At 43.7% G+C, this 27,664-nt stretch overlaps 1 protein-coding gene across 1 annotated transcript in view; it reads right to left on the bottom strand.

Moving 5' to 3' along the window:
- Positions 1–27,664, bottom strand: part of NCAPG2 (non-SMC condensin II complex subunit G2) — a gene marked incomplete at both ends in the record, with an annotated part of 76,896 nt that overhangs the window by 19,523 nt on the left and 29,709 nt on the right. Inside the window, 10 exons of the mRNA XM_080701983.1 lie at positions 50–190; positions 280–396; positions 1,114–1,287; positions 1,398–1,551; positions 3,142–3,212; positions 5,582–5,755; positions 11,878–11,981; positions 12,206–12,428; positions 17,955–18,107; positions 22,003–22,182. Of these exons, the coding sequence (XP_080558109.1) occupies positions 50–190; positions 280–396; positions 1,114–1,287; positions 1,398–1,551; positions 3,142–3,212; positions 5,582–5,755; positions 11,878–11,981; positions 12,206–12,428; positions 17,955–18,107; positions 22,003–22,182 (1,491 nt within the window). The remainder of the gene's footprint in view (positions 1–49; positions 191–279; positions 397–1,113; positions 1,288–1,397; positions 1,552–3,141; positions 3,213–5,581; positions 5,756–11,877; positions 11,982–12,205; positions 12,429–17,954; positions 18,108–22,002; positions 22,183–27,664) is intronic.

A 27,664-nucleotide genomic window follows, 5' to 3' on the forward strand; every position in this document is an offset into this window, starting at 1 on the left:
GAAAACACAGTCAGAAGAAAGGCTTCCATCATGTCCCATGACTGCTGACCTGGATTATTTGTTGATAGATGACTCTTTGAAGCTTCAGATGTTCTTCTTCTTGGTCTTGAATTAAAGATAAAACTTTGCTTTCTAACCAAAATCCAGTGTCTTCCAAGATAGACAGACGGACTTTGCCTTCTGAGCAGAACTATCCAACACAACCATAAAAAGGCAGATGAGTGAAAGAGCAGCTCTGAAAGGAGCTGCCCATACCAACAGGGATCACAGGCTGCACACCTTTTGCTGGAGATGGACGCTTAGCCGGCAGTAGAGACTGAAGGCTCGTAGGGCAGCTGCTTCACTGAAGTGATGGGGCTTCCTACCTGGAGACTGCAGAAGCAATTCCAGATCCGCCTGCAATATCACAACTGCAAAGTCATGCTCTGATTGGCACGTCACCACAGCATCCTCCATGGCAAGCACCAGTGGGAGGGCCTGACATCCACTCTGGTGACACCCAACTTCTGCCATCTTTGCACCTGAACATGAGTCACTGAGTGGGCTTGAGAAACACATAGCCACCCACCCCACAGGTGCACATGCACAGGGCCAGGTACACAGTCCTCTTCTGCTGACCCACCACACGGGGTGGTAGCAGTGACATGTGCTATGAAGAGGTGGCCCCTGCAGGAGATGGCCAGGGATAAAGAGGATGGGAAGGAGCTGGGACTCCATGAGCTGCTGAGGGCACAATGGACTCACATCAAACACTGGGATTGCTAGAAAAAAAATTCAAGCACCTTCAAAGGAGCTGGTATTTCCTCAATGATGGGAGGAACACGTGTTCCTAAAGATGGTAAGTTGTGGGAAGCAGGGATAATCCACCTGTGTCCTGGCACCCAAAAGACTTGGCAGAAACGCAGGCTCTGAATGCTACTCATGAGAAGACCAAGGCTGGGAAACGACTCTGCTCCCAATCTCGCCCTGCCTGTCTCCCGTCCTTATGGACTCCATAATTCTCAACTCTTTTCCAGCTCAAAGTTACAGCACCATCAATATGAAAAACTAACATTTTGTTCTATCGTTTCTTTTGGCATGCATAATCACTGAACATTCAGGGCAGAAAGTTACCTTTGACAACTCCAGTGCTCTCAGAAGATGGTTAAGTTTCTTTGGGGGCGCGGAGAGCAAGCACTCTCGATTCTTTGGATGGGTCAGCAGATACTCCATGTAAACCAATGCTAACTCGGGTTTCACGGGGCGTGTGTCATGGATTTGCACTTTACGTTTAGATGCGGAATGACTCTGAAGGAGAGCAGAGGGACAGACAGTTACAGCTCATGTCCCCAAAGAGGATGCAATTCCAGCACATGGCTCTCCCCATCCTGACTCCAAGAAGCACGAGGCACACACACCTTGGCCTGGGGCTGCTCCCTGGGCAGCCAGTCGTCAATGAGCTCTAGCACATGCCCCACCTGCCCCCAGGAGCAGAGACAGTCCAGCAGGGTGCAGTAGCTCTTGTCCGCAGTGCCTTCCTCTTGGTTCCTCAAGGTGGAGATCACGCCACAGCTGAGTGTCAAGGACATGAAACAGGGTTAGTACCCAGGAGGGGAAAGAACTCCAGGGTAAGAGCAAGGGTGCCCACAACTCTCACTCTAACACTCACTGTTAGTGCCACACCCACCCCGGAACATCAAAGGAAAGCAGCTTTGGGAGGCACTAAGCAATCAAGGGCACACAGCTCTGTGCCCTTTCCCCCTTCGTTTCTGTGCCATCTATGGCAGATTTTAGAGAAAATTTTCCTAATTCTGAGGATTTTTCTTAATCACCAAAATATTCATTTTTTCATAAGTATGAATAAAAACAAGTAATTTGTGCTGAGATAATAACCAAAACCCTAGAGGTACACTGTTCAATAAAAAATAGTATGCAGTGCTGGGTGTGGCACATGCTTGTAATCCTAGTACTTGGGTGGCTGAGACAGGAAGACTGTAGGTTCTCAACCAGCCTCAGGTACTTAGTGAGGCCCTCCACAACCTAGTGAGATCCTGTTTCAAAATAAAGAATAAAAAATAGTGTTGGCGTGTAGCTCAGAGGTAGAATGCCCCTTGGTTCAATCCTCAGTAACACACACACATACACACAAACAGTATGATACCCCCAGCATGCCCTGGGTTTCATCCCTGAGACTATAAAATAAAACAAAATAATATGCAAGTCGGAAATATAATTATGTGTGTGAAGGTGTTACTGGGGATCGAACTCAGGGGCATTCTACCTCTGAGCTTAATTCCCTATATTTATTTATTTATATATTTATTTATAATATATATTATTTATATTTATTTATTTATTTATTTACTATTTTTTAGGTATTGGGGATAGAATCCAGGGGCATTCTACCTCTGAGCTACACCCCTAGCCCTATTTTTACTCTTTATTTTGAAACAAGGTCTCACTGAGTTGCAAAAGGCTTCACTAAGTAGCTGAGGCTATCCACAAACCATGATCTTCCTATCTCAGCCTCCCAAATGCTGGGATTACAAGCGTGTGCCACCACTCTTGGCTTTACTTTTTTATTTTGAAACAGGATCTCACTAAGTTGTGGAGAACCTTGCTAAACTGCCAAGGCTGGCCTCAAACCTGCAATCGTGTCTCAGCTTCCCAAGTACTGGGATTACAGGATTGCACTACCACACCAGGCTCAGAGATATAATTTTAAATATTCTAGAACCCATATTTTAAATGTAAAGAGAAAGAGGTGAAGTGAATTTCAATACTCTAGCTTATTCAACCCAATCTATCTAAAATGCTCTAACATATAATTGATATTTTACATTCTTCCTTTCACACCTAGGCTCCAACTCCATGCATATACTGGACTCCAAGGCACATCTCAACCAGATGGCCACATTCCAAGTACCCAGAGCCACGTGTGGCAAGATGAGGCAAGGGGCTCTAGCGTCGCACCACACCAGGTGTTGAAAGAGGCCCAGACTTTCCCGTTAGTCCCTCATGTCCCTCCTCGTTAGAGCCTGCTGAAGTCACACCCTGTAGCACCCTGGCACAGCAAGGGCAGGGCTATGAACTGAGAGCTAAGGAGAGGGTTGTCTCTGGCTGCGCACAGTGGAGGTGACACCTTCTTTTCCTACAGCATACCTGAAGGGAGGGACCGCAGAGGCCGGCAGGAAGGACATGAGCATGAACAAAGGGATCTTGCAGCGATCATCCTAGAAGCACACAAAGGAGAGGAAGATAAACACTGGGACTCACACTAGGACGTGTCGGAGGTCTCTCCATATGACCCCAAAGGACCTAGCTCCAAGGCTGCTCAGCAAGACTGCCAGTAACCCTTTACCATGTAGGGGAGTAAGCCAACTGTAGAGCTCAGGTTTGAGGACTGAGATTACTATCAAATAAAGTACCCTGGAGCTTCTATACAATCTCTACTACTGTGCAAATACATCAGGCACCAATAAAAACTACAGATATAATAGTAAACAGAATGAACAAAATTATACGCAGTCATCTACTTTAAAAAAAATACTGATAGAGCCGGGTGTGGCGGCGCACATTTGTAATCCCAGCATTTGGGAGGCTGAGACAGGAGAATCTGGGTTTACAACCAGCCTCAGTTACTTAGTGAGGCCTTATGCAAGTCAATGAGACCCTGTTTCAAAATAAAGAATAAAAAAATTGGGCTAGGGGTGTAGCTTGGAGGTAGGATGCCCCTGGGTTCCATCCCTAGCAAAAACAAACAAACAAACAAATATACTGATAGAAGGGAAAAATTAATTATGCATTTGGTATTTTGAACATAACTCTCAAGAGAAAAAAACTTATCAGAGAAAATTCTACAAAATGAATCAGAATAGCTTTACAAAGACATTGTAGATTGATAGGAACTCTAGACTTCAGAGCTATGAAGCTCCATCTAAGTTCAATTAGAACATGCAACCTAAGAGCTGACAGAGGGAAGGGAGCCATGCCTGGAATCCGTTTCTGCCTCAGCCAAGCAGACTGAGGGCTGATGAAGAATGGAGTGAGGAACCACAGGCCACACTGGTGCAGTGGTGCTTAGTAATGTGTTATGTGCTAATGCTGCCCTTTAGTTCTATTAGGATGAACTAACATTAATGCAATAATAAAATCCAACAGATTTTAATTGTTCTGATTCTTTTGAGAACACACAAGAAACATTCTTGGCTGGGAGAGTGAGAAGATGGTGAATCCTAAAAGAAAAAAAATTTCTGAAAATACACATGAAACAGAAACAAGCAAAACCAGAACCTGATGTGTTATTGATCTGCATTCAGTTACAGCAGCCCATTTTGACCACCAACTTTCAAAAAAGAAATGTTTTTGCTGGCACAGTTGGCACACACTTGTAACTGGGGTGGCCAAGACAAAGAGATCACAAGTTCAAGGCCAGCCTCAGCAACTTAGCAAGACTCTCAGCAACCTAGTGAGACCCTGTTTCAAAATAAAAAATCAAAAAGGGCAGAGAAGCCGGAAGAAATGGCACATTCCTGTAATCCTAGTACTTGGGAGTCTAAGACAGCATCGCAGGTTCAAAGCCAACCGTAGCAACTTAGCAAGGCTCAACAACTTAGTGATATCATGTTTCCAAATTTAAAAAAGGTTCAGAGGTAGATTACCCCTGGGTTCAATCCCAGAAGCAAAAAGAAAGGTATTTTCTTAAGGTTGCAAGTAAACTGATACATGTGGCTCACTACCCATTTCCTCAGTGGAAAAGAACATAGCCTTCCCTGAGCTCGGGCATTAGAGAATCCTCTAGCAAGACACACCAGGATTACCTGAACCTGCACACTGCCCATCTCCCTCAAGCCAGTGCTAATTAACTGAGTTTATAATTGACTGGCAAAGTTGGCAACAAAGATGATTTGCCTTTGTGGCAGGCCATGGTCTCATTTCAGAAGAACTAAGCCTAAAGACTTGACTGCCACAGAAACAAGGCTCAGACAGACGATATGGTCCAAAGTCACAAGCACAGTGAGCACAAGTTGAGAGGAACATTAGGAGAAAAGACGGTGAAAAACCTTCGATCCTTCTATATTTAAACTATGCAGTCTATATAGTTGGGAATGCACATTTTTACTTGCTAGTCTTTTTTCAAGTTGGTTTTGAAATACGAACTTTCTGCTGGGCTGAGGATGTAGTTCAGTGACAAAGAGCAAGCCCAGCTTGCAAGAGGCCTTGGGTTTGATCCCAACACCACACACACACACACACACACACACACACACACACACACACACACACACACAACTTTCTTCAGAAGGAAAACAATGTCAAGAAACCAAGTTTCCTTCATCCAAACATGTGAGAGAATGGTGGTTACCAGGCTGGGGTGGGGAGATGTTTGTCAGAGGACACAAATTTCAGTTAGAAAGGGGGAATAAGTTTGAGACCCACTATATAGCAGATGACTATAGCTAACAACAATGTATTGCAGAGAAATCTCTAATAGAGACTGAGGTGTTCTTACCACAAAAAATAGTAAGTTTGAGGGTAATGCATGTGTTAAGTAGCTGGACACGAAAAAATGCCTTGCTTAAAAGTATGGCCCAAGACTTACCTTAAATACCTTCAGATACTCTGGAAGCACAGAGGCAAACTTGTTGACAGTATAAACCTTGGCTTCATTATTTTTTTCCAGACTTCTATAGATACTCTTCCAGAGAATCACGATGACCTCTAGTAGGCCCGCCATGGACGCAACATCATCTACTGATAGTGTTTTGTCCAGAACCTATGACACAAACAATGCTATTGTGAAAGAATCTCAAAGTAGTATTAAGAAATAACGGCACCATCTTCAGAAGCACATCTCTGCACAACTGATCTAAAGCAGAAGTGTAAAAAAAATACCAAGACTACTTTCACGTCAAAATATGATTTTATTCTCTATTTTAGAATCTCTATAAGAAAGGATGTTTTAAAAATCTTGATTACTTCTGTTTATATGAATTATATGAATTAAATAGTTCATGTGAATTAAAACTCTTCTAAACTTAAAAGATGCCACTTTCATACAACCCCAATGTAAACGGAGGGCAGCACATCTGCCGTGAGTCGACTAAGACGCAGGGCGCAGCGCTGTCAGTTGTCTGCATTTCATGCCAAAGGAACACAACCCTAAAACTGAAATACCAATTGTTTATCATCAACAACCACTAACTCATGGTTTCTCTGGCTTGCTTTAAATAAATACAGCTATTTCTATTTTCCTAAAGTCATGCTGGTAGTGTGCTGGGATCATGCACCTGAACACTCAGTGTAAACCACAGGTGGGCCTACTACATCCCCTTCTAGCCACAGAGCAGGTGCCCACCTGCCAGCACTGCCAGCCACACTGTGCCTGTGGCTGCACACTGGTGACTGACACTGCCCAGGATGAGCAGCAGAGACACACTGAGGAGATCCACGAGCAAGCCCAGAGGAATGGAAGAGTGGAGGACTGCAGTAAAGACAGTCTAGTCATTTGCCAAGGAGCCACTACAGGCAATTTCCTAAAAGCAGACTACCTTCAGAAAGAATTCAGTTCAGGACTGAAATTTCTGTGCTAACAACTCAAGTGTGAGACCAAGGGAAAACTAAATTTGATTAATAAGAGAACATGAAAAAGCAAATGTGGTTTCTACATGGTTAGATATCTCAGCACACAGTTAATGCTTTAAAATGCATTAGAATGAACCAGACATAAAAAACAAAGAAACCGCTAAGAGCTTAAAAATATCAGAATGATATAACAACAGACTGACAGGTATGGTGGAACATGACTACGATCTCAGTAGTAGGGAGGATGAGACATGAGGATCACAAGTCTCAGCAATTTAGTAAGTCCTTGCTTCAAAGTAAAAAATAAGAAGGGCTAGAGTTGTAGCTCTAATTTTTTTTATTTTTTTTTGTGGGCCTGGGGATGAAACCCAGGGGCATTTAACCTCCGAGCTATACCCACTACCCCATTTTTTATTTTGTTCTTTTTTTTTTTTTTTTTTTGCAGGTCTGGGGGTGGAACCCAGGGGCATTTGACCTCCGAGCTACACCCCCACCTATTTTTTTTATTCTTTATTTTGAAACATGGTCTCACTGAGTTGTGGAGAGACTCACTAAGTAGCTGAGGCTGTCTGAGAACCGCGATCCTCTGGTCTCAGCCTCCCAAATGCTGGGATTACGAGCATGTGCCACCACACCCAGGCACAATAAATGTTTGAAAATAGTGTTCATTTTTTTTTTTTTTTTTTTGGTGGTACTGGGGTTCCTGGAAGCCCTTCTACCTCCGGGCTACACTCCCAGACCTATTTTTACATTTTTTAAATTTGGAAACAGGGTCTCCTAAGCCAGCGCACACGGCTGGCTTCAAACCTGCGAGATCCTCCTTTCTCCGCCTCCCAAGAGCGGGGATTACAAGCGTGCGCCACCACGCCCAGCCTAATAGTGTTCATTTTGTACTTAATTTTATATTTTCCTGCTCCTGTTCTGTGAAGAGAAATCTACTAGAATGTACATGTGGTTTACACCAAACATTCAGATGTCTAATCCCTATACACTACCAGCAAAAGCTCAGAAAATATAAATAGGTATATTTCTTTTAAAATAAAGAAACCATGATTTAACAGAACAGTCTAATCATTAAAATTTTATGAGATCCTAGCCGAAAGGAGAAAAGCGGGGCTTACGAGCCCCGCTAACAACCAATCTCTATTACCACAAAATCAGCGCCTTTCATAGCCAGAAAACACCATCAGCAGAGAAACAAAAAATGTAATTACAAGGGACAGAGAAAAAGAGGGTTGGAAAAACGAGACACCAGAAAGAAACCAGACCACAGTGCTGCGGCCGGAGCCGTGGCGCAGAACGGCGGGTGCCATCTTCCCTTGCAGCACCAGGCCCCAGAGAGGAGGGGGACTCAGAATGGAGCCCAGAGCCACAGAGGAGATACGCCATCCTCATGCCCGAGGACACGGCAACAGCGCCTTACTGCCGGTGGCAGCGGCGAGTTCACCAGACGGCACCAGACCAACGCACTCAACAGCCCATCAGGTTCCAGAGAGGAGCGGCGGACAGCGAGCTGAGGTGAACAGCTGCGGAAAAGCCAGGTGGAATTCGGCAGATTTTTCGGCGCAGGGAGCATCTAAAGCTCCCAGTGGCTGGGCTCAGCACACCCTGCAGGGACTCAGAGCGGAGCTCAAAACCAGAGAAGAAATACGCCAGCCTCACGGCCGAGGGCATGGCAACAGCACCATATTGCCACCGGTGGCAGCAGCAGTGAATTCACCGAGTCCACTCCAGCTCCATCAGCGCACTCAACAACAGTGAGTCAAATTGCGGTCCCTATAGGATAAATCCCAGTACTGCACTCCCAGGGACTTGACCCAGTGGGGGAGTGGCAGTGGCAGTGATATCACACCATAGGAGAACACGCAACCTGGCACCCCCCATGGTCTAAAGCAGCCTCGATTGACTCCCTGGGTCTGAAACTCTGCGATACAACCTAGTAAAGGAGTAGTGGGGACTGAGATACCACAGACTCGAGATCCAGAGCACCTTAAGTGAAGTCGTAGTGACCCAAGGGAAGAACCCAGAGAAGGCACAAACTTCCGAAATCATGGGAAAGAGGAATAACAATGGAGCAATGAATGCCCACAACCCCACAACATCAGAACCCGATAAAAGAAATTCAGAGATTTCTAGAAGATCAAATCAGGAAAATAACTGTAGAAATAAGAGAGCTGTTTCGAAAAGAATTCAGAGAGAGCCAAAAAGAGATAAAGGATGCAATTAATGAAGTAAAGGCCTCAATTCAAAGTACAAACAACCGATTAGAACACATGGAGAATAGAATCTCACTCTTAGAAGATGATCATTCCAAAAATGAACGCATAGTTTCTAATTTAGAAAAAAAATCCAACAGCATAAATCTGACATTGAAGAAATATGGGCCCATTTTAAGAGAGCTAACCTAAGAATAACTGAAATAGAAGAAGGAAAAGAAGGTGAAACCAAAGGGATCAACAATCTCTTCAAGGAAGTAATAGCAGAAAATTTCCCAAACATAGAGCAAAAGGTCGATACACAGGTCCAGGAAACTTATAGAACTCCCTTTAGACAGGATCGGAGAAGAGGATCCCCACACCACATAATTGTCAAAATGACCAATGTGGAAGCCAAGAAGAGAATCTTAAAGGCAACAAAAACAAAGGGCCAAGTGAAATTCAGAGGCAAACCAATTAGAATCACTCCAGACTTCCCAAACCAAGTCATGAGAGCCAGAAGGGCTTGGAGTAACATATTCCAAACTCTGAAAGAAAACAACTTCCAGCCAAAAATTTCCTACCCAGCAAAACTTTCTATCAAATTAGATGGAGAAATAAGAAGCTTCCATGACAAACAGAAACTGAAGGAATTTATGTCTTCAAAACCAGCACTAGAGAAAATACTCAAAGAGATTAACTACAAAGAAGAAATAGGTAACACTCACCAGAACCAGAGAAACAAGATTTTCCATCCAACAGACAACTAAGATTGGTTATCTGTGGAGATTCATTATTTATGTTAGTCTTTTACATATCTCTAAATTGTATTGTTTGCTTTTATTGTTGCTATTTTTTAGGATTTCCAGTTGGGATATTAATATACCTTCAGATATAGCATTTGGAAATATTTTATCCCATTCTATCAGTAACTTTTAACTCTCTTTACATTGTTTTTGGATATACAATTTTTTTTTTATTTTTTAGGGAGTTTGTTTACCCTTCTGTTACCTGTGCCACTGAAATCATATCCAAGAAATCACTGCCAATTTCAATGTTGTGAGGTTTAATGACCCAGATTTTCTTCTAAAAGTTTACAGTCTTAAGATTTATATTTAGGTCTTTTATCTATTTTGAGTTAATATTTGTATATGGTGTTAGGTAAGGGTCCAATTTTATTCTTTTTCATGTAATTATTATTTTTCAACAATATTTAGTTAAAAGATTATTATTTCTACCACCAAATGTTCGTGGAAGCCTTGTCAAAAATAACTTGACAATATATGGAAGAATTTATCTCTAGGCTTTTATTTCACTCCAATGGATTATATATCTGCCTTTATAACAGTATTACACTGTTTCCATTATTGTAGCTTTATATGGTTTGAAATCAGAAAATATACATCTAGCTTTGTTCTTTTTCGAGATCGTTTTGGGTACTTAGAGTCCATATTCCATATTAGGATAGATTTTTTCTGAAAAACAAATAAATGAATGATAGTTTCACCTAAAAAAAAAAAAAGAAAAAATAATCTCTGGTAAGAAAGAAAGGAAAGAAAGCAAAAAGAAATACTGTAATGTTATCTTTAAGTCATCAAAAGCTTGGTATCAGACAAATGAAACTGTTATGTGAGATTATCATTGTTAATTTTGGATAAATTGCTATAATACTAGATGTCAACCACTAAGCCAAGCATGGGAAGGAGGGATGGGGAGGGAACTGGGTGGGGATCGGGTAGGGGCTAATTGGGCGATGTGTGCATGTATGTCTACAAAAGTTTTTTTTTTTTTAATCCCATTATGATGTATGAATACAGTGCACCAATAAAAAATAAAATAAAATAAATAAAATAAAGTATCCTAGCCAAGTTAAAAAAAAAATTATGAGAAAGTCACCATTTTCTTTTTATGAGTATCACTTGAAAAATGTGCTAAAGGCCATTAAATATGAAACCAACTTTTTATTTTAGCAGAGGACACCTTTGTTTTTTAGTAAATAGCAATAACAAAGGCTTAAAGGGCCACTTCAAAAATCTTTGCTTTTAGCTGGGTGTCGTGATGCACACTTTTAGTCCCAGGACTTGGGAGGCTGAGACAGGAGGATCTGGGTTTGAGGACAACATCAGCTACTTAATGAGGCCCTCCAAAATTTTGTGAGACCCTGTTTCAAAATAAATAAAAAATTGGGCTGGGGTGTAGCTCAATGGTAAATGCCCCTGGGTTCCATCCCCAAAATCACAAAAAAAAAAAATTTTTTTTTTTGCTTTTAACCAAATAAATGTTCAAATAAGAATACATATATGACAAATTACATATATATATATTTATATCTTTTTGCATAGCTATATATTTCTAAACAACATCTAGCTACTAATAATTAGGGTAAAGAATTCCTTCAATCTTTTAAAATGTTAAAGTCTAAGCCGGACATGGTGGCACGCGCTTGTAATCTGTGCTCTTGGGAGGCTGAGATAGGAGGATCGCTCAAGTTCAAAGCCAGCCTCAGCTGGCTTAAGAGACCCTGTTTCCAAATCAAATATAAAAAATAGGTCCGGGAGTGTAGCCCGGAGGTAGAAGGCCTCTGGGTTCCACTCCCAGTATCACCAAAAAACAAAATGTAAAATGTTAAAGTCTCAGCTGGACATGGAGGATCATGGTCCATGTCCAGCCTCAGGTACTTAGTGTGCGTCCACAACTCAGTGAGACCCTGTTTCAGAATAAACAGTAAGGCTGGTGAGGTGGTGCATGCTTGTAATATCAGCACTTGGGAGGCAGAGACCAGAGGACTGCGGTTTGTGGGCAGCCTCAGGTACTTAGCAAGGCCTGTCTCAACTCAGTGAGACCCTGTTTCAAAAAATAAAAAAGACTAAAAAGTAGGACCAGGGGTGTAGGTCAGAGATAGAATGCCCCTGGGTTCTATCCCCAGTGGAAGAAAGAAAGAAAATAGGGATAGGGCTGGGGCATAGCATAGAGGGAAAATGCCCCTGGGTTCCATCCCCAGTTCCACAAATAAGTAAACAAACAAAGAAACAAATATATGTTAGCACTGAAGGAGCAGTGGAGAACAAAAACACCCCGAGACGCGCCTCCGCCTGTGTCTGAGGAGGTGGGCACTCACACTCGCGTTCTCCTTCTCCCGCTCCTCCGGCTCCTCCTGGCGCTCTCTCAGTGCCCTCTGGATGCAGGCATTTAAGCAGTGGCGAATGACATGAATAAGTTTGGCTAAAATGTTGAAAACAATCAATAATTAACATGTGTTTCTTCTACAAAACTTTCTAATAGGAAGTTATAATCCCAAATAGCTGAAAGTATTATTTTTAAAGAAAATCATTAAAAACCACACTAAGGTATGAAACTGGAAAAAATGACAAATACTGAACACATATCACACACACAATACTTAGGGGAGAAAAGCGACAGGGACTGAGAAACGGCAGAGTTCCGACCTAGGTTGGTGCAGGCGGTGTGCTCGTGGGCGTACTGATAGAACCTCCTGGCAGCTGCACGGTTCATCTGAACCAGAGTGACACAGCGCTCACACCAGACCTCCTCCGGCTGGTTCACCGGCAGGAAAGAATCGAAGATGAGGCTCACCAGGCGCCGGCACACCGGTCGAGAATCCATTTCCAGGCGAACCAAAATGTGTTCCATGGGGCATATTTTCCAAAACTATGAAAAGCACATGTGTGGAAGAAAAACATTAATCCTTCTTATCGTGTGTGTGCATGCGTGTAAATGCGTGTGCGAGAGTGCCCGCACTATTTAGAACTGAACCCAAGGGCATTCTACCTTTGAGCTAAACCCCAACCCTACTTTATGTTTTATTTTGAAGTAAGGTCTCACTAAGTTACTGCATGCTGGCCTTTAACCTACATTCTCCCATCTCAGCCTCCCAGGTGCTGAGATTATAGGCATGTGTCAAGGTGCCCCAATAATCACTCCTGTAACACTAAAAACTGCTTAAGGAAAGCTTCCAGAATATAGCCAAAGAAGAAGTCAGCTTTTATCCAAGAAAATGCATTTCAAATGACTATTAGAATCTATTACTTCTCTGTAAAAAGCATAATTAATAAATCTACATTTTGTGTCTGTGTGTATGTGTATGTATGGTACTGGGAACTGAACCCAGAGGCACTCTACCTCTGAGCTACATACCTAGCCCTATTTTATTTTTTATTTGGAAACAGGGTCTAAGTTACTGAAGGCCTCACTAAATTGATAAACCTACTTAGAAGTACTAATGTATTAGGTACCCAAATATAAGACTGTGGGAAGACTAGGATTAATCTGTAGTAATTATTAAATTATACCCTTGGTTATCAGTCTAAACAATTTTACATTTGTTAAAACCCATACCTTTGGCCTGTTAGTATGAAAAGTAAATTTTGAAAATGTGCAACAGATTTGACATGGCCACCCACTCTGACCTTAGAAGCAGGGACCCCTCTTGAACACCCAAGGCTGCCTGGCTAACCCTTCAACAGTAAGCAGACTGCCTCTCAAGGTCCAGAGCCCATTATCACATGTGGCACAGCCAGGACACTTTGCCGGCCACTCCCTCCTGCAGCTCATTTCAAGTGCCCAGCAACCTGTCACATTCAGAACTGACTAGACTGTCGTTCCTCTACTGGAAACCAATCAAAGTCACCTACGGAAAACACCAAACTTCTCAGCAATAAATTCAGCCAGGTGTGAAGACACATGCTTGTAATCTCAGCATTTGGGAGGCAGAGATAGGAGGATTGCGGTTTGAGGACAGCCTCAGTTACTACTTAGTGAGGCCCTTTGCAACACAGTGAGAGCCTGAAATAAAGCATAAAAAATAGAGTTGGGGATGTAGCTCAGAGGCAGAGTGCCCCTGGGTTCCATCCCCAGCACTGCAAAAATAAGATAAAATAAAAGGAAAAAGAAGAGAGAAGAAAAAAGAAGGAAGAAAGGAAGGAAGGAAGGAAGGAAGGAAGGAGAGAGAGAAATTCAAGATAAGCCAGGCATGGTGGCACACGCCTGTAATCCCAGTACTTGGAAGATTGAGACGGAGAACCACACAGATCTGAAGCTAGTCTCAGCAACTTAGTGAGGCCCTCTTCAACTTAATAAGACTGTTTCAAAATAAAAAATAGGGCCTAAGGTATAGCTCAGAGATAGAATGCCCCTGGGTTCAATCTCCAGCAAAACACACACACACACACACACACACAACTTAAGACAAGAGAGAAATAAATTGCAATAGGAAGAAAGCATATTCTCACTCAGCATGTTCAAACCCTGCCCGGGTCTGTCCACAGCAGCCTCCACACCGGCATATGGACGACACTCTGGATCTTGCTTTTTCTCAAGGGCCTCAATCTCTCTTTATTGGTATTTTCAGTGGGTCTTTCTTATCAGTATTTGAATATTTCACATCATTCTGACCCCTAACACAACAAGCACACACAAGCTCTACCTGAGCGCTCTGTCTCTGGGCTCCGCCCCCTCCTTCTGGTGGGTTGAGTATGGCCAGAGCTCTGGCCTCCAGCTTCCACACTGGTCCAGCCACCTCAATAAAATTATTCTTGCCAAGGTCATAATGGCCTCAGGTACTGAAACTTCAAATGGATACATTCACACTTTCAACTTGGAAAAAATTTCTACAACACTGGACACTATAGTTACTTCAAGAGCTCTGATTCCCACTGGTCACTTAGAACCTGGTACTCGGCAGGCAAGGCCTCCCCTTAGCGCTTCAGGCAGCCACAGGAAAGGCATGGAGCGGTGGTTCCCATCCTCCCACTCACTCCCAGTAGCATGGCCAGAATGTTCCACTAACTCAAACAACAAGTCTGCGTGAAGGGCTGAGTCAAGAGTCAGGGGCAGTGCTTTCAGGGTTCAAGAGAACAAGGGACAAATGCCAGGACTCTGCATACCATCTGGGAAACCCTTTCACCTCTATTTCTCTACCTAGGCCCCTTTCTACGTGCACACGTGCACACACACACAGATACACCATTGGCCCACAGACCAGTCCAGATGGGCTATTAACTTATGAGCGAAAGGCATGTGTCATAACTTTTAACAGCACACTAAAAACCCTGTGGGTGGCCGGGGGTGGTGGTGCACACTTGTGTAATCCCAGTACTTGGAGGCTGAGACAGGAGGATTCCCAGTTTTGCAGCCAGCCTCAGCTACTTAGTGAGGCTCTTGGCAACTTAGTGAGACCCTGTCTCAAAAAATAAATAAATAAAAAATAGGGCTGGGGGGTGTCGCTCAGAGGTAGAATGCTCTGGGTTCAATCCCTGGTACAAAAAAAAACAACCCAAAAACCTATGAGTGACAATGCTGCAGCAACGGACATAGGGTAAACAACCTGGCAACAAGCAGAGTCGGCCTTTTTGTAATTTCAAACAACCCATTTACAGATGAGAAACAGAAGCACTGAGGCCCCAGGCCCCAAGGGCTCCCCTGCCACAAGCCAGAGGCACGCAGCACACTCTGCAGTGTGCCAAGCAGGAGGGCCTCCTGATTGCTGTGCTTGGCCTGAGGAACATCTATCATGGCAACAGAGGAGAGGAGAACAGCAAACTCTTCTTTCTTCTAAAAGAGATGCAGAGGATGCCTCAGGGTTCAGTTGTCTGTCACTAACAGAGCAGCATGTTCTGAAGTAGGCTAGAACAGCACGTGTCCTCTCCGCCTGCCCCACTCACTGCTCCTCAGCCTGTGCTCACAGCACACCTTCAGAGCTCAGCAGAGATGCCACAGGGTGCTCCCATCCCTCTTCTGCACTGACATGCAGCCCTCATCAGTTACAGACCTTCTGATCCCATTAATAAACTAAAAATGGCTGCTACCTCCATTCCATAACAGCCGTTACCTTGATAATTCTTTGCAAACATATTTTACCCTTTAAATACAACCCTAAGCCAAAACTGTCCCCTTCAGATTCAGAACTAAAGTTTCAACAGGCTATTAAAACCAAGGCAATCAGTGGCACATGCCTGTACACCCAGTCCCTGGGAAGCTGAAACAGGAGGACTGCAAGGCCACAGCCAGTCTCGGTGCCTTACTCAGTGCCTTAGTGAGGCCCTCCACAGATAGTGAGATCCTGTTCCAAAATAAAAAATAAAATAGGGCTGGGGTGTAGCTCAAAGGCAGAATGTCCCTGAGTTCAATCCTTGATACCACAAAAAAGCAAAATAAAAAAAGCAATCAAAAGTATGCCAGTTTCTTCACTGAAAATGATAGGCTAAGCCAGGCGTGGTGGCATATGCTTGTAATCCAGCATTCGGGAGGCTGAGACCGGAGGATCGCGGTTCGCAGACAGCTTCAGCTACTTAGCGAGGCCCTCTGAAACTCAGTGAGACCCTGTTTCAAAACAAAGAATAAAAAACTGCGCAGGAGGTGTAGCTCGGAGGTCAAATGCCTCTGGGTTCCATCCCCAGACCCACAAAAAAAAAGTATATTGAAATGCAAAAGACCTAAAATAGCCAAAGAGACTGGGCATGATAGTGGCACATACCTGTAGTCCTACTTGGGAGGCTGAGAAAGGAGAATTGTAGGTGCAAGGCCAGCAACTTAGTGAGACCCTATTTCAGTAAAGGGTTGGGGGTATAGCTTGGATGTAGAATGCTTTTTAATTTACTTCCTCGTGTGTGCATGTGCGTGTGCATGCGGACTGCACACACATACACACACACAAAGAATTCTGAAAGTAAAACAACAAAACTGAGAAACACGCACTACAATAATTACTGTAAAACTACAACAAGCTGGAAACATGGTACTGAATATGCTCACATAAATGGGCCAACAGAATAGAGTTCAGAATGGATCACATGCAATTAGTGGTCTTCAACAAAAGCACCAACTCAACTGGGTCTGATACCAAGACTCATACTACATCTACCACTCAAAACGTTGTTTTTAACACACATGCCCTCTACAGTGACCCCTGCCCTGGACAGCCATCTGCCCCATTTCAGGCAATGGTTCTGAAAATCTTATTTTCCTCCAGACACATTTTATACATGTCTGAGCAAACATACATACACAGGAGTTAGTTCCCATTTTATATGGCAGGTCACAGAGTAGACACATCTACACTGGATTTTTTTTTTTTTTTTTTTTTTTTTTTTTTTTTTGGTGGTACTGGGGTTCCTGGAAGCCCTTCTACCTCCGGGCTACACTCCCAGACCTATTTTTACATTTTTATTTGGAAACAGGGTCTCCTAAGCCAGCGCGCGCGGCTAGCTTCGAACCTGCGCGATCCTCCTGTCTCTGCCTCCCAAGCGCGGGGATTACAAGCGTGCGCCACCACGCCCGGCTACACTGGATTTTTAATTATATATCTTAAGAGATTTTCCACATAATTCCCACAAAAAGTCCCTCCTTGTTCTTTTCCAGTTCCATAGAATCATTTCTTGTACACATGTCTGTCTAGCTAACACTACACTGGCAGATGTGTCAGATTGTTTCCAAATCTTGCTACAGAACAAAACAATGTTAAAGACAATTTCTGCCTGGGCCTAGTGGTGCATGCCTGTAATCCCAGTACTTGGGAGACTGAGACAGGAGGATTGCAGGCTCCAGGATAGCCTCATTAGCAAGACCCTATTTCAAAATAACATCCCTAGGTTCCATCCTCAGTACCAAGCAAAGTTAATTTCTGAGCACTGTTAAACAGAGAGAGAAAGTTCACAGTGTTACCAATAACAGTGAAGCCAAGAATATTACAACCAACATCTTTAGCATGAAATTGGGCAGAGCTGGAGCTGGGAGAGGACAATCACATCCATTCTGTACCGTGCCCAGTACATATCATCACAAGGCACACGCACATCTTCTTGCTTCCCTTATGGAAGCAGGGAGGCCTCAACAGCCGAACTTCCAAGGATACTTAAGGCCTGCTAGGTGCCAAGTACTCAAATATCACATCGAAATATTTGATAAATACTTTCACACATGACAAACAATAATGTAAGGGGGGGGTCATTTATATTAATGTCTTCCCCCAAAGAAACACACATTGGTATTTTTAAAACTATCAATGAAAAACACAAAACTAATGAAGCTTCATGACACAAAGACCGGTCAAGTACACGATGCCGATGTGGACGTGTACAATGCGATGACTGAGATGCTTGAGCTCAAGGGCACTTTACCTTCTGCTAGATGAGGACAGGCGTGCCCGTTTATCTCAGTAAGGAAGGCCCGTATACCTACCTTTGCAGCCCGCACAGCTTTGATTTTCAGCAGCATATCCACAAAAGCCACTCTCACTTTCTCAGAATTGTCATGGAGACTGTACCTGAGTGCTGGCAAAAGCTGTTCTATCAGTGGGTGGCTCAGTTTGTTACCCAAAAGTATTGGCAGACACTGTAACAAGGGAGAAAGACAAACAGTTCAAAATCAGAAAATGCCAATAAAGTTCAGGTAAAAAAATTCCTTTTCTTTTTCTTTTTGTGGTACTAGAGGTTGAAGCCAGGGGCACTTTACCTCTGAGCTACATCTCCAGCCCTTGTTATTTTTTAATTTTGAAAAGGTCTCACTAAGTTTTGGAGGGCCTCACTAAATTTCAGAGGATAGCCATGAACATATTATCTTCCTATCTCAGCCTCCCAAGTACTGGGATTATAGGCGTGTGTCACCATACCAGGCTCTAAAAATCCTTTCTCTTATCTGGTTTTTGTTGTTTTATTTTGTTTTAAGCACAGAGCTTTTCATGCAGGGGTGGGGGCCATACCAGCCCCTGCCAATGTCATCCGCTCTGGCATCAGCTGCAGTGCCTTCAGCTCCAGGATAAGCAAAATGTCAGGTGTTAGCCACTGTGTTACTGGTGCAGGGTGTTTCCTGAGTGATACTCTCATTGGTTAACTGGTAGCCCCATGAGGCTGACCACACACATTCAGATCACAAATGAGGATCCTTCCTGGGAGGAGAGTCAAGTGCCCTGCTGTGTGCAGCTCAGAGATAGCTGCTTAGGACCAAGCTTTTGTATCCCCAACCCATTCTCCAATTATAAGGAGAAAGGACACTTTTGCAAGTTCCTCTTAAAAGTACAAACAGAAGCTGGGCATAGTGGCGCACACGTGTAATCCCAGCATTTGGGAAGGTGAGACAGGAGGATCGCGGTTCAAGGACAGACTCAGCTACTTAGTGAAGCCCTTTGCAACTCAGTGAGACCTTGCAAAGAAGAAAGAAAGAAAGAAAGAAAGAAAGAAAGAAAGAAAGAAAGAAAGAAAGAAAGAAGAAAGGAAGGAAGATAGGGCTGGGGGTGTAGCTCAGAGGTAGAATGCCCCAGCTTCCATTCCCCAGTACCTCAAAAAAAAAAAAAAAAAAAGTACAAATAGTATGCCAAGAAAGTCTATTTTAGTGTCATATGTTTTTAAAATTTCAAGTACATACAGCGCCTAGTCTAAAGGACCAGGTCCAAGGGTGGTCTGACTTGACATCTGCCCATTCCCACAGTTCCAAGCACCTCCGAAGCCTCCCTCGAGGCAGCTCTGTGTTCTGTCTCCTTTATCCCAGAGCCCAAAAGGCCTACCATGTGACCTTGTGGAGGTAAGGATTTACCAGATGGCAATCAGGACAGGGCTAAGGAGATGGGGCAAGGAGCCACAGCTGCTCAGATCAGAGCAGCAGAAAGAAGCAGCTCAGAGAGCTCCAGGAGCACAAGAGAGGAGAAAGGAAGAGGAGCAGGCAGCTAGGCTTTAGCAGAAGGTATTAAGATTTCAAAGAGAGAAAGGGGAGAGAGAAAGTAAATAACCCCGCGGGGCAGCAAAAATTCTGGAAAAGAAAGCAAGAGATTGGGGGTTTGCTGCCATTTGCCACCGAGACCTATCAGGTATGAAATGCTCGCAGCTTCCTAGGGCAACACACCTGGGGCAACCACCTGAAGGGAACACCTCCTTTCGAGTGGCCAGCGCACCTGATGGGTCGGGGGTTCTCCCCACTCCTGAGCTCAGCTCGGCTGCAGTACACAGGGCTCTTCACGTGCACCTGTCTTAGGTCTGTATGGCCTCCATGGCTTCCCTTCCCTGACTATAGCCCCGAGCCCTTCCTGATTCACATTCTGCAAGATCACCTCACCTCAGCAGAGCTCTCATGCAGACACTGGAAACCTAGAATAAGGGCTCACAGATCGATCCTGCACTAGTACAAAGCCAAGAGAGAGGTACTGCTTGTCTTCAGACAGGTCTGAGAAAGTGCACGAGGAAGAACGAGCTCCCAGAGCAAGGGCATGATGGAGCCAGCAGGTTACAAAGGCGCACCCACCAGGCATGGCAGGTGAGCCAAACGCAGCTCTGAACACATCTGTTTCCAGGCGACAGAGGAGACATTTGCTGGCACTGTGCTCACAGGAGTCAGGAGCCAGTTTATCAAGAGCTGACTCAGTGATGGGAAAGGGGGATCACTCGGCTCCTTGAAACCAGCCTCTCCTTACACACGAAACGCAGCTCTCAAGAGCACCTGTCATCATGGCATGGTCCCCGGACCCTGGCTCACTGCCACATCACTGCCCTTTTCATCCCAAGTCAGCAGAGCAAAGAAATCAACCATCACTAAATCACCATCTGACATCCACGGACAGTTTATGTATGCCCAGGTGCCTGGGTCCAGGTTGCCTAGGAAATAAAAGGCACTGTTCTTACAGTTTGCACTAATATTGGTGCGGTGATGGGTGAGAGTAAAAAAAAATTACATCAGTCAAACTACATGCTATGTACAAGTTCTTTGCAAAGCATCCACAGCATAACCCCTCTCTAAGAACTTGTAAACACTTCATCTGTGAGGAGAGCAGATCCCTGAGCAGGACAGCGAGCAGCCTTTCAAGTGGGCACAGAGGCTACATCAAGTGAGGACAGAAACGCCACGGTCATGCTCGCTGAAGCAGGCAGGCCCAAGCAAGCTCCTGGTGTCCTCTGGGGTGGAGGATGCCTGGCCAGGTCACAGATCTCTCTGACAGAGGTCAGGCCCAACCTTCACTTGTGCCAGCTTAAATGAACGTCTTATTATCCAAGACATGGCACAGATACGACAGAGGCGAACGCAACAGAGCAAGGACAGTTTGTTTATTCATTTTGTGTGTGTGTGTGTGTGTGTGTGTGGTACTAAGGATTGAACTCAGGTCAGGGGCTTTCTACCTCTGGGTTGAACTCCCAGACCTAATTTTATATATTTTATTAGAAACAGGGTCTCACTAAGTTGCTGAGAGCCTAAGTAGCTGAGGCTGGCTTCAAACCTGTGCAATCCTCCTGTTTCAGTCTCCCAAGCACTGGGATTACAAGTGTGCGCCACCACGCCCGGCTTACCAAGGACAGTTTAAAAGTAAAATTTAAAATTTAAAATTTAAATTTCAGTATCCTGGTTGTTTTATATAAATCCCCAAGGTGCAATGTATATAGCAAATATTGATTAAAAAAAAAAAAGAACTGTTTTAAGATTTTTTCCCCTCTTTCTTATAGAGCCTTTTAGAAGATCCTTATCCGATGGTCCGTTCTACAGGGATCCTTGGTGTTTGATCCCTGCGCTTGGGAGGTGGAGACCAGAGGATAGCACAGGTTCTTAAGCCTTGCTGGCTTAAGAGACCCTGTTTCAGCCAGGTGTGGTGGCACATGCTTGTAATCCCCGTGCTTAGGAGTCAGAGACAGGAGGATTGCACAGGTTCGAAGCCAGCCTTGCTGGCTAAGAGACCCTGTTTCCAAATTAAAATATAAAATAGGTCTGGGAGTGTAGACCGGAGGTAGAAGGGTTTCCAGGAACCCCAGTACCACCAGAAAAAATAAAATCAAGATCCTGTTTCCAAAAATAAAAATATAAAATAGGTCTGGGAGTGTAGCCCAGAGGTAGAAGTGTTTCCAGGAACCCCAGTACCACCAAAAAAATAAATAAATAAAATAAAATAAAAAAGGTATTCCTTGTATTGTCTCTAGGGAATAGAACTGGCCAATGGGTGGTTTTATCTTTTTCCTTCTCTGTATTTCCTAACTACAACAGATAATTGTTGCTTATATAACTTTTTAACTCTTACCTTAAAGCCGGGCAAGGTGGCGCACACTTGTAATCTCAGCATTTGGGAGGCTGAGACAGGAGGATCATGGTTCGTGGCTAGCATCAGTGAATACTTAGTAAGGCCCTTTGCAACTTAGTGAGATCCTATTTCAAAATAAAGAATAAGAAATAGGGCTAGGGGTGTTGCTCAGAGATAGAATGTCCCTGGGTTCCATTCCCAGTAGTGCAAAAAATAAATAATAAAAGTAAATAATCTTACCTTAAAGACAGAACAACGAACATCAGCCGAGCTTGTATCAAATGCCAGTTCCCCAGTTACTCTCTTCAGGAGGTCAATGAGAATGGTCGGGGGCATCATTTCCCAGTACTGGGAAGTTATTTTACAAACACCAAGGATCCCTGTAGAACGGACCATCGGATAAGGATCTTCTAAAAGGCTCTATAAGAAAGAGGGGAAAAAATCTTAAAACAGTTCTTTTTTTTTTTTAAATCAGTATTTGCTATATACATTGCACCTTGGGGATTTATATAAAACAACCAGGATACTGAAATCCACAGATGCTCAAGCCCCTTATATAAAATGGCATGGCACAGAACTTTAAATCATTTCTACAATTACTTACAATGCCTAAAACAATGTAAATTCTAGTTGTTTTACTGTATTGTTTAAGGAATAATGACAAGGAAAAAAGTCTGTACAGAAACAACATTTTTTCCCCAAATATTTTCAAATATTCTGTATCTGGCCGAATCCAGATACAGACCCACCGATAAGGAGGGCTGGCCATGCAATGCACGCTGGAACCCAGACTGTTTTCATTTCTACTGCAGCACTGTTAAGAGCAACACAGACACATGGAGATTGAGGCCACCTCCATCTGCAGAAGTCTGTCCACAGCAACCTCAAGAATGAGCTCTGTCACTCAGTGCAGTCTGCAGAGGCAGTCGGAGGCAGCAGACACGTACAGCAGACACCACCTACACAGACCACTCTCTTGAACACCAAATGCTGTAATGCAGCCAGGGATGGTGATGCATGCCAGTGATCCCAGTATGTGGGGGCTGAGACAAGAGGATCACAGGTTCAAAGCCAGCCTCAGCAATTTAGCAAGACTCTCAGCCACTTAGTGAGACCCTTTCTCAAAATCAAAAAATAAAATAGGGCTGAGATAGTAGCTTGGAAGTAGAAAGCCACTGACTTCAATTCCCAGTACCATAATAAAAGTAAATAAAATAAAATAAAACTCTGTAATATACAGGATCAGAATAAAAGATTTGCTATGCGCCAGGCATAGTGGCACACGCTTGTAATCCCAGCATTTGGGAGGCTAAGACCAGAGGACTGCGGTTTGTGGACAGCCTTAGCTACTTGGTGAGGCCCTCTGCAACTTAGTGAGACCCTGTTTCAAAATAAATAATAATAATAAAAAAAATAGGACGGGGGTGTAGATTGGAGGCCGAATGCCCCTGGATTCCATCTCCAGACTCAGGGGAGGAAGGGACCAAAAAAAAAAAAAAAAAAAAAAAACTGCTATAAGGCCCGAATCCAGGCCATGACAGCCAGCATTTGTTAACAATTCAGAGACCCTTAAGGAGCCAAGGTTCTGCACTTCAAAAGAAGCACAGGACACTGCCAGGGTGTGATCTCACACTCAGAAAACGCCCTCCCCCAACATGAACTTCATCAACTCGCTACATTTAAGTACAAACCCCCAGGAAATGAAGGGCAGAACAACATACGAACAACATACGGAGGCACCAAAAGAAAGTGAAAGCCAGACAGGGAGCTCTCAAAATCATCTCCACTATTAAGAGCCAGCCAGCCAGGCGAGGTGGTGCACACTTGTAATCCCATCACTTGGGAGTCTGAGACAAGAGGATCAAAGGTTTGAGACCAGCCTCAGCAACTTAGCGAAACCCTATTTCAAAAAACTACAGCTGGGCATGGTGATGCGTGCTTGTAATCCCCGCGCTTGGGAGGCGGAGAAAGGAGGATCGCGCAGGTTTGGAGCAAGCCTCGCTGGCTAAGAGACCCTGTTTCCAAATAAAAAAATATAAAATGGGTCTGGGAGTGTAGCCCGGAGGTAGAAGGGCTTCCAGGAACCCCAGTACCACCACCAAAAAAAAAAAAAAAAAAAAAAAACCTACACAGGCTGGGGTGTAGCTCAGAAGTAGAATGCTCCCAAGTTAATCCCCAGAACCACAGAGAAAAAAAAAAAAATCAAAAAAGACAAAGAAAGAGAAGCCAGGCGTGGTGGTGTATGCCAGTAATTCCAGTACTTGAGAAGCTGAGAAAGGAGGATCACAGGTTCACAGCCAGCCTCAGAAATTTGTGAGGCCCTCAGCAACTTGGTGAGACCCTGTTTCAAAATAAAGAATAAAATAGAGCTGGGGGTATAGCTCAGAAGTGGAATGCCCCTAGGTTCAATCCTCAGTACAACCAAAAGAAAGGAAGGAAGGAAGGAAGGAAGGAAGGAAGGAAGGAAGCAAGCAAGCTTGATGGAGAGCAGAACTCTTGAGTCTAACAACATATGAATCCTAAGTAAATAAAGATTTAAACAAAAATGGAAAAGTGGGAATAATGGCTTGGTATTTGATGACATCAAGAAATCATTTGCATTTTCCTTTGTGATAAGGCATAATTTTGTTTTAAAAAATAGTTGTCTTTTAGATTTACCTTCTAAAGTACACAACTCAAAACATAATGTCTAGATATTTCAAAACAAGGAAAAAAGTCAGATTAGGATCGGTCAGTAATGACTGAACCTACTGTTGAGTACAGAGCAGTTCATTATACTAATCTATTTTTCATTATGCACTAAAATTTTCAATTATGAAAGTTTAACAATAAAAAATAATTTCTACTTCATACTTTTTATATTTTTATTTTTTTGTGGTACTGGGGGTGGAACCTAGGAGCCTTCTACCTCTAGGCTATACTCCCAGACCTATTTTATATTTTATTTGGAAACAGGGTCTCACTAAGTTGCCGAGAGCCTCACTAAGTAGCTGAGGCTGGCTTCGAACCTATGCGATCCTCCTGTCTCAGCCTCCCAAGTATTGGGATTACAAGCATGTGCCACCACGCCTGACCCTATTTCATACTTTTTCAATTAGAATACTTCAAGATGGATTAAGCACTTACCCTACCTCCTTCCCAATATCTGGACAAAGTAAAAAAAAAAGGGGAGGGCTACAGAGTATAAAATGCCCGAGTTCAACCTCAAGTACCAAAAAAAAAAAAAGATAGAGAAAGCAAAAAGAAATATATAAAAAAAATCATAATCTGAGAATTTACTGTTGTAATTCACAAGATTTCATTAATTTCTCTCTACTTACTATGTCCAATAATATCCTTTAAAAACTAATTCTCAGCTGTCAAATGATACTGTTTACACACGGGACTAGTGAGACTGTCTCAAAATGTAAAAGGGCTGGAGTGGCAGAGCACTGGCCAGGCGCTTCTGAGAGCCAGCGCCTGGGGCTCAGTGCCCACTCTCCTCGCAGGCTTCCTCCCAGTGCCAGCACTGCGCCCGGAAGGCTGTCCCTGAAGTCCTTGCATCCCTACAGACTCCATCAAGAGGTTCTCTTTTCTAGAAAAAGGTCTGCTTATTACTCTAAGACACATTGACAGCAGGAGCATGGTCAAGGTACATGCAGGATACCAGGAATGGCATGGCTCTCGTTTACTTATTGGATTGTCTCCTTTATAAAATCTCAGGAAAGTGGCCCACTTCATTTTTAGGTAAGTAAAGAAACTAATATGGCGCAGGACCTCACCCCGCAAGGCCATGTACTCTTGGTCACTTTGGCAAAAGTGCCCACAGGCTAAACCCAGCCTGTGCTAGTTTTTGCACATCCACAACACTAAGAATTTTTTACATTTCATTTTGAGATGAGCCTGGTGGCGCACAATTGTAATCCAAGCTTGGATTGGGAGGATGAGGTGAGAGGATCATAAATCCAAGGCCTGCCTGGGCAACTTAGCAAGACCCTGTCTGAAAATTTAAAAAGGGCTGGGATGTAGCTCAGTAGCAGAGCACTGGCCTAGCATGTGCAAGGCCATGAAATTAATTCCCAATACAAAAAAAAAAAATTTTTTTGACACATGAAAGTGTAATGTCAGGGTTTCAGAAACCCTTAATGCTAGACAACCCATCCCACAGGTACCCCTCAAGCTTTCCACTGCTGTCAGCCTCAGCTCGCCTCTCTAGCCACACAGGTGCATTTGTGGTCAAGGTGAATGGGACTCGCCAGGATAATCATGCATCTTCGTCAACAACAGACCATGTGTACAATGGAAGGCAGTTTCATCTTGTGTGACAGCCCCAGGTGGCATTTATACTAGATGGGAATGGACCGAAAAACTCCTATCACCTGGTGACGTCGCACCCATCAGAGGTGCTGGAGTGCACAGGACACATGGTTCACATGCCTGTGTGATGCTGGTGTGAGCAAGTGTGCTGCACTGGCAGTTGTATAAAAGTATAAATAACACAATCATACAGTGAATCAGACCCAATAGTGATAATAAACAAACAACTATGTTACTGGCTGATGTACTATGTTATGGTTAACGTTATTTTAGAATGCAATCCTGCTATGTATAAAAATTTTACAATAAACTGGGTGTGGTGGCACATGCTTGTAATCCTAGAACTTGGGAAGCTGAGACAGCAGGATTGCAGGTTCAAGGACAGTCTCAGCAGCTTAGCAAGACATTGTTTTGAAACAAACAGAAAAAAAAAAAAAAAAATAGAAAGGGCTAGGGGTGTAGCTCAGAGGTAGAATGCCCCGGGTTCAATCTCCAGTACCACGAAATAAAAAAGTTTACTAGGAAACATGCCACATTACACAGGCAGCAGCCTCACATCTTGTGGTTCTGTCTCTTGGCTGCATGGAGAGGCCACATCGAGTGACTGATCTACACCATCCAAGTTGGTGTAAGTGCCACCTGGGGTCATCACAAGACCAAACTGCCCAGCGACAGATCTGCGGCGTCACCAGCAGCAAGCAGAGCATGACCACGTTCCTACTATTAGACACTGTCACCTTACTTTTGTGTACAGCACTGGGAATTGAACCCAGGGAGTCTGCCTCGGAGGTATACCCCTAACCGTATTTGTTATTTTGGGGTTTCTCTTTCCTCTCTTTTTCTTCTGCTCATTCGTGTGTGTGAGAGTGTGTGTGTGTGTGTGTGTGTGTGTGTGTGTGTGTGTGTTGCTAGGGATTGAATCCAGAGGCATTTACCTCCAAGATATACCCCTAGCCCTATCTTGTTTGTTTGTTTGTTTGTTTGTTTATATGTGTGCGGTACTAGGGATTGAACCTGGGGCATTCTACACCCTCGGCCCTATTCCCCTATTTTTTTTTTACTCTTGATTTTGAAACAAGGCCTCATTAAGTTGCAGAGGACCTCACTACATAGCTGAAGAAGGCCATGAGCCTGTGATCCTCCTGTCTCAGCCTCCCAGTAGTGGGATTATAAGTGTACGCCACCACACCCAGCTTATTTATTTTAAAATAGAGTCTTGGAGGAGCTGGCATGGTGGTGCACGCTTATAATCCTAGTACTTGGGAGGCTGAAAAAGGAGGATTGCAGAATTACAGACAGCCTCAGCTACTTAATGAGGCCCTCTGCAACTCAGTGAGACCCTGTTTCAAAATAAAGAATAAAGACCAGGTGAGGTGGCGCACACTTGTAATCCCCACGCTTGGGAGGCTGAGACAGGAGGATTGCACGGGTTCAAAGCCAGCCTCAGCTACTTAGTGAGGCTCTCAGCAACTTAGTGAGAACCTGTTTTCAAATAAAATATAAAATGGGTCTGGGAGTATAGCCCAGAGGTAGAAAGCCTCTGGGTTCTACCCCCAGTACCACCAAAAAAAAAAAAAAAAAAAAAATTGGGCTGGAGATATAGCTC

The sequence above is a fragment of the Muscardinus avellanarius genome (assembly GCF_963383645.1).
Source record: "Muscardinus avellanarius genome assembly, chromosome: 9".
Lineage (NCBI taxonomy): Eukaryota > Metazoa > Chordata > Mammalia > Rodentia > Gliridae > Muscardinus > Muscardinus avellanarius.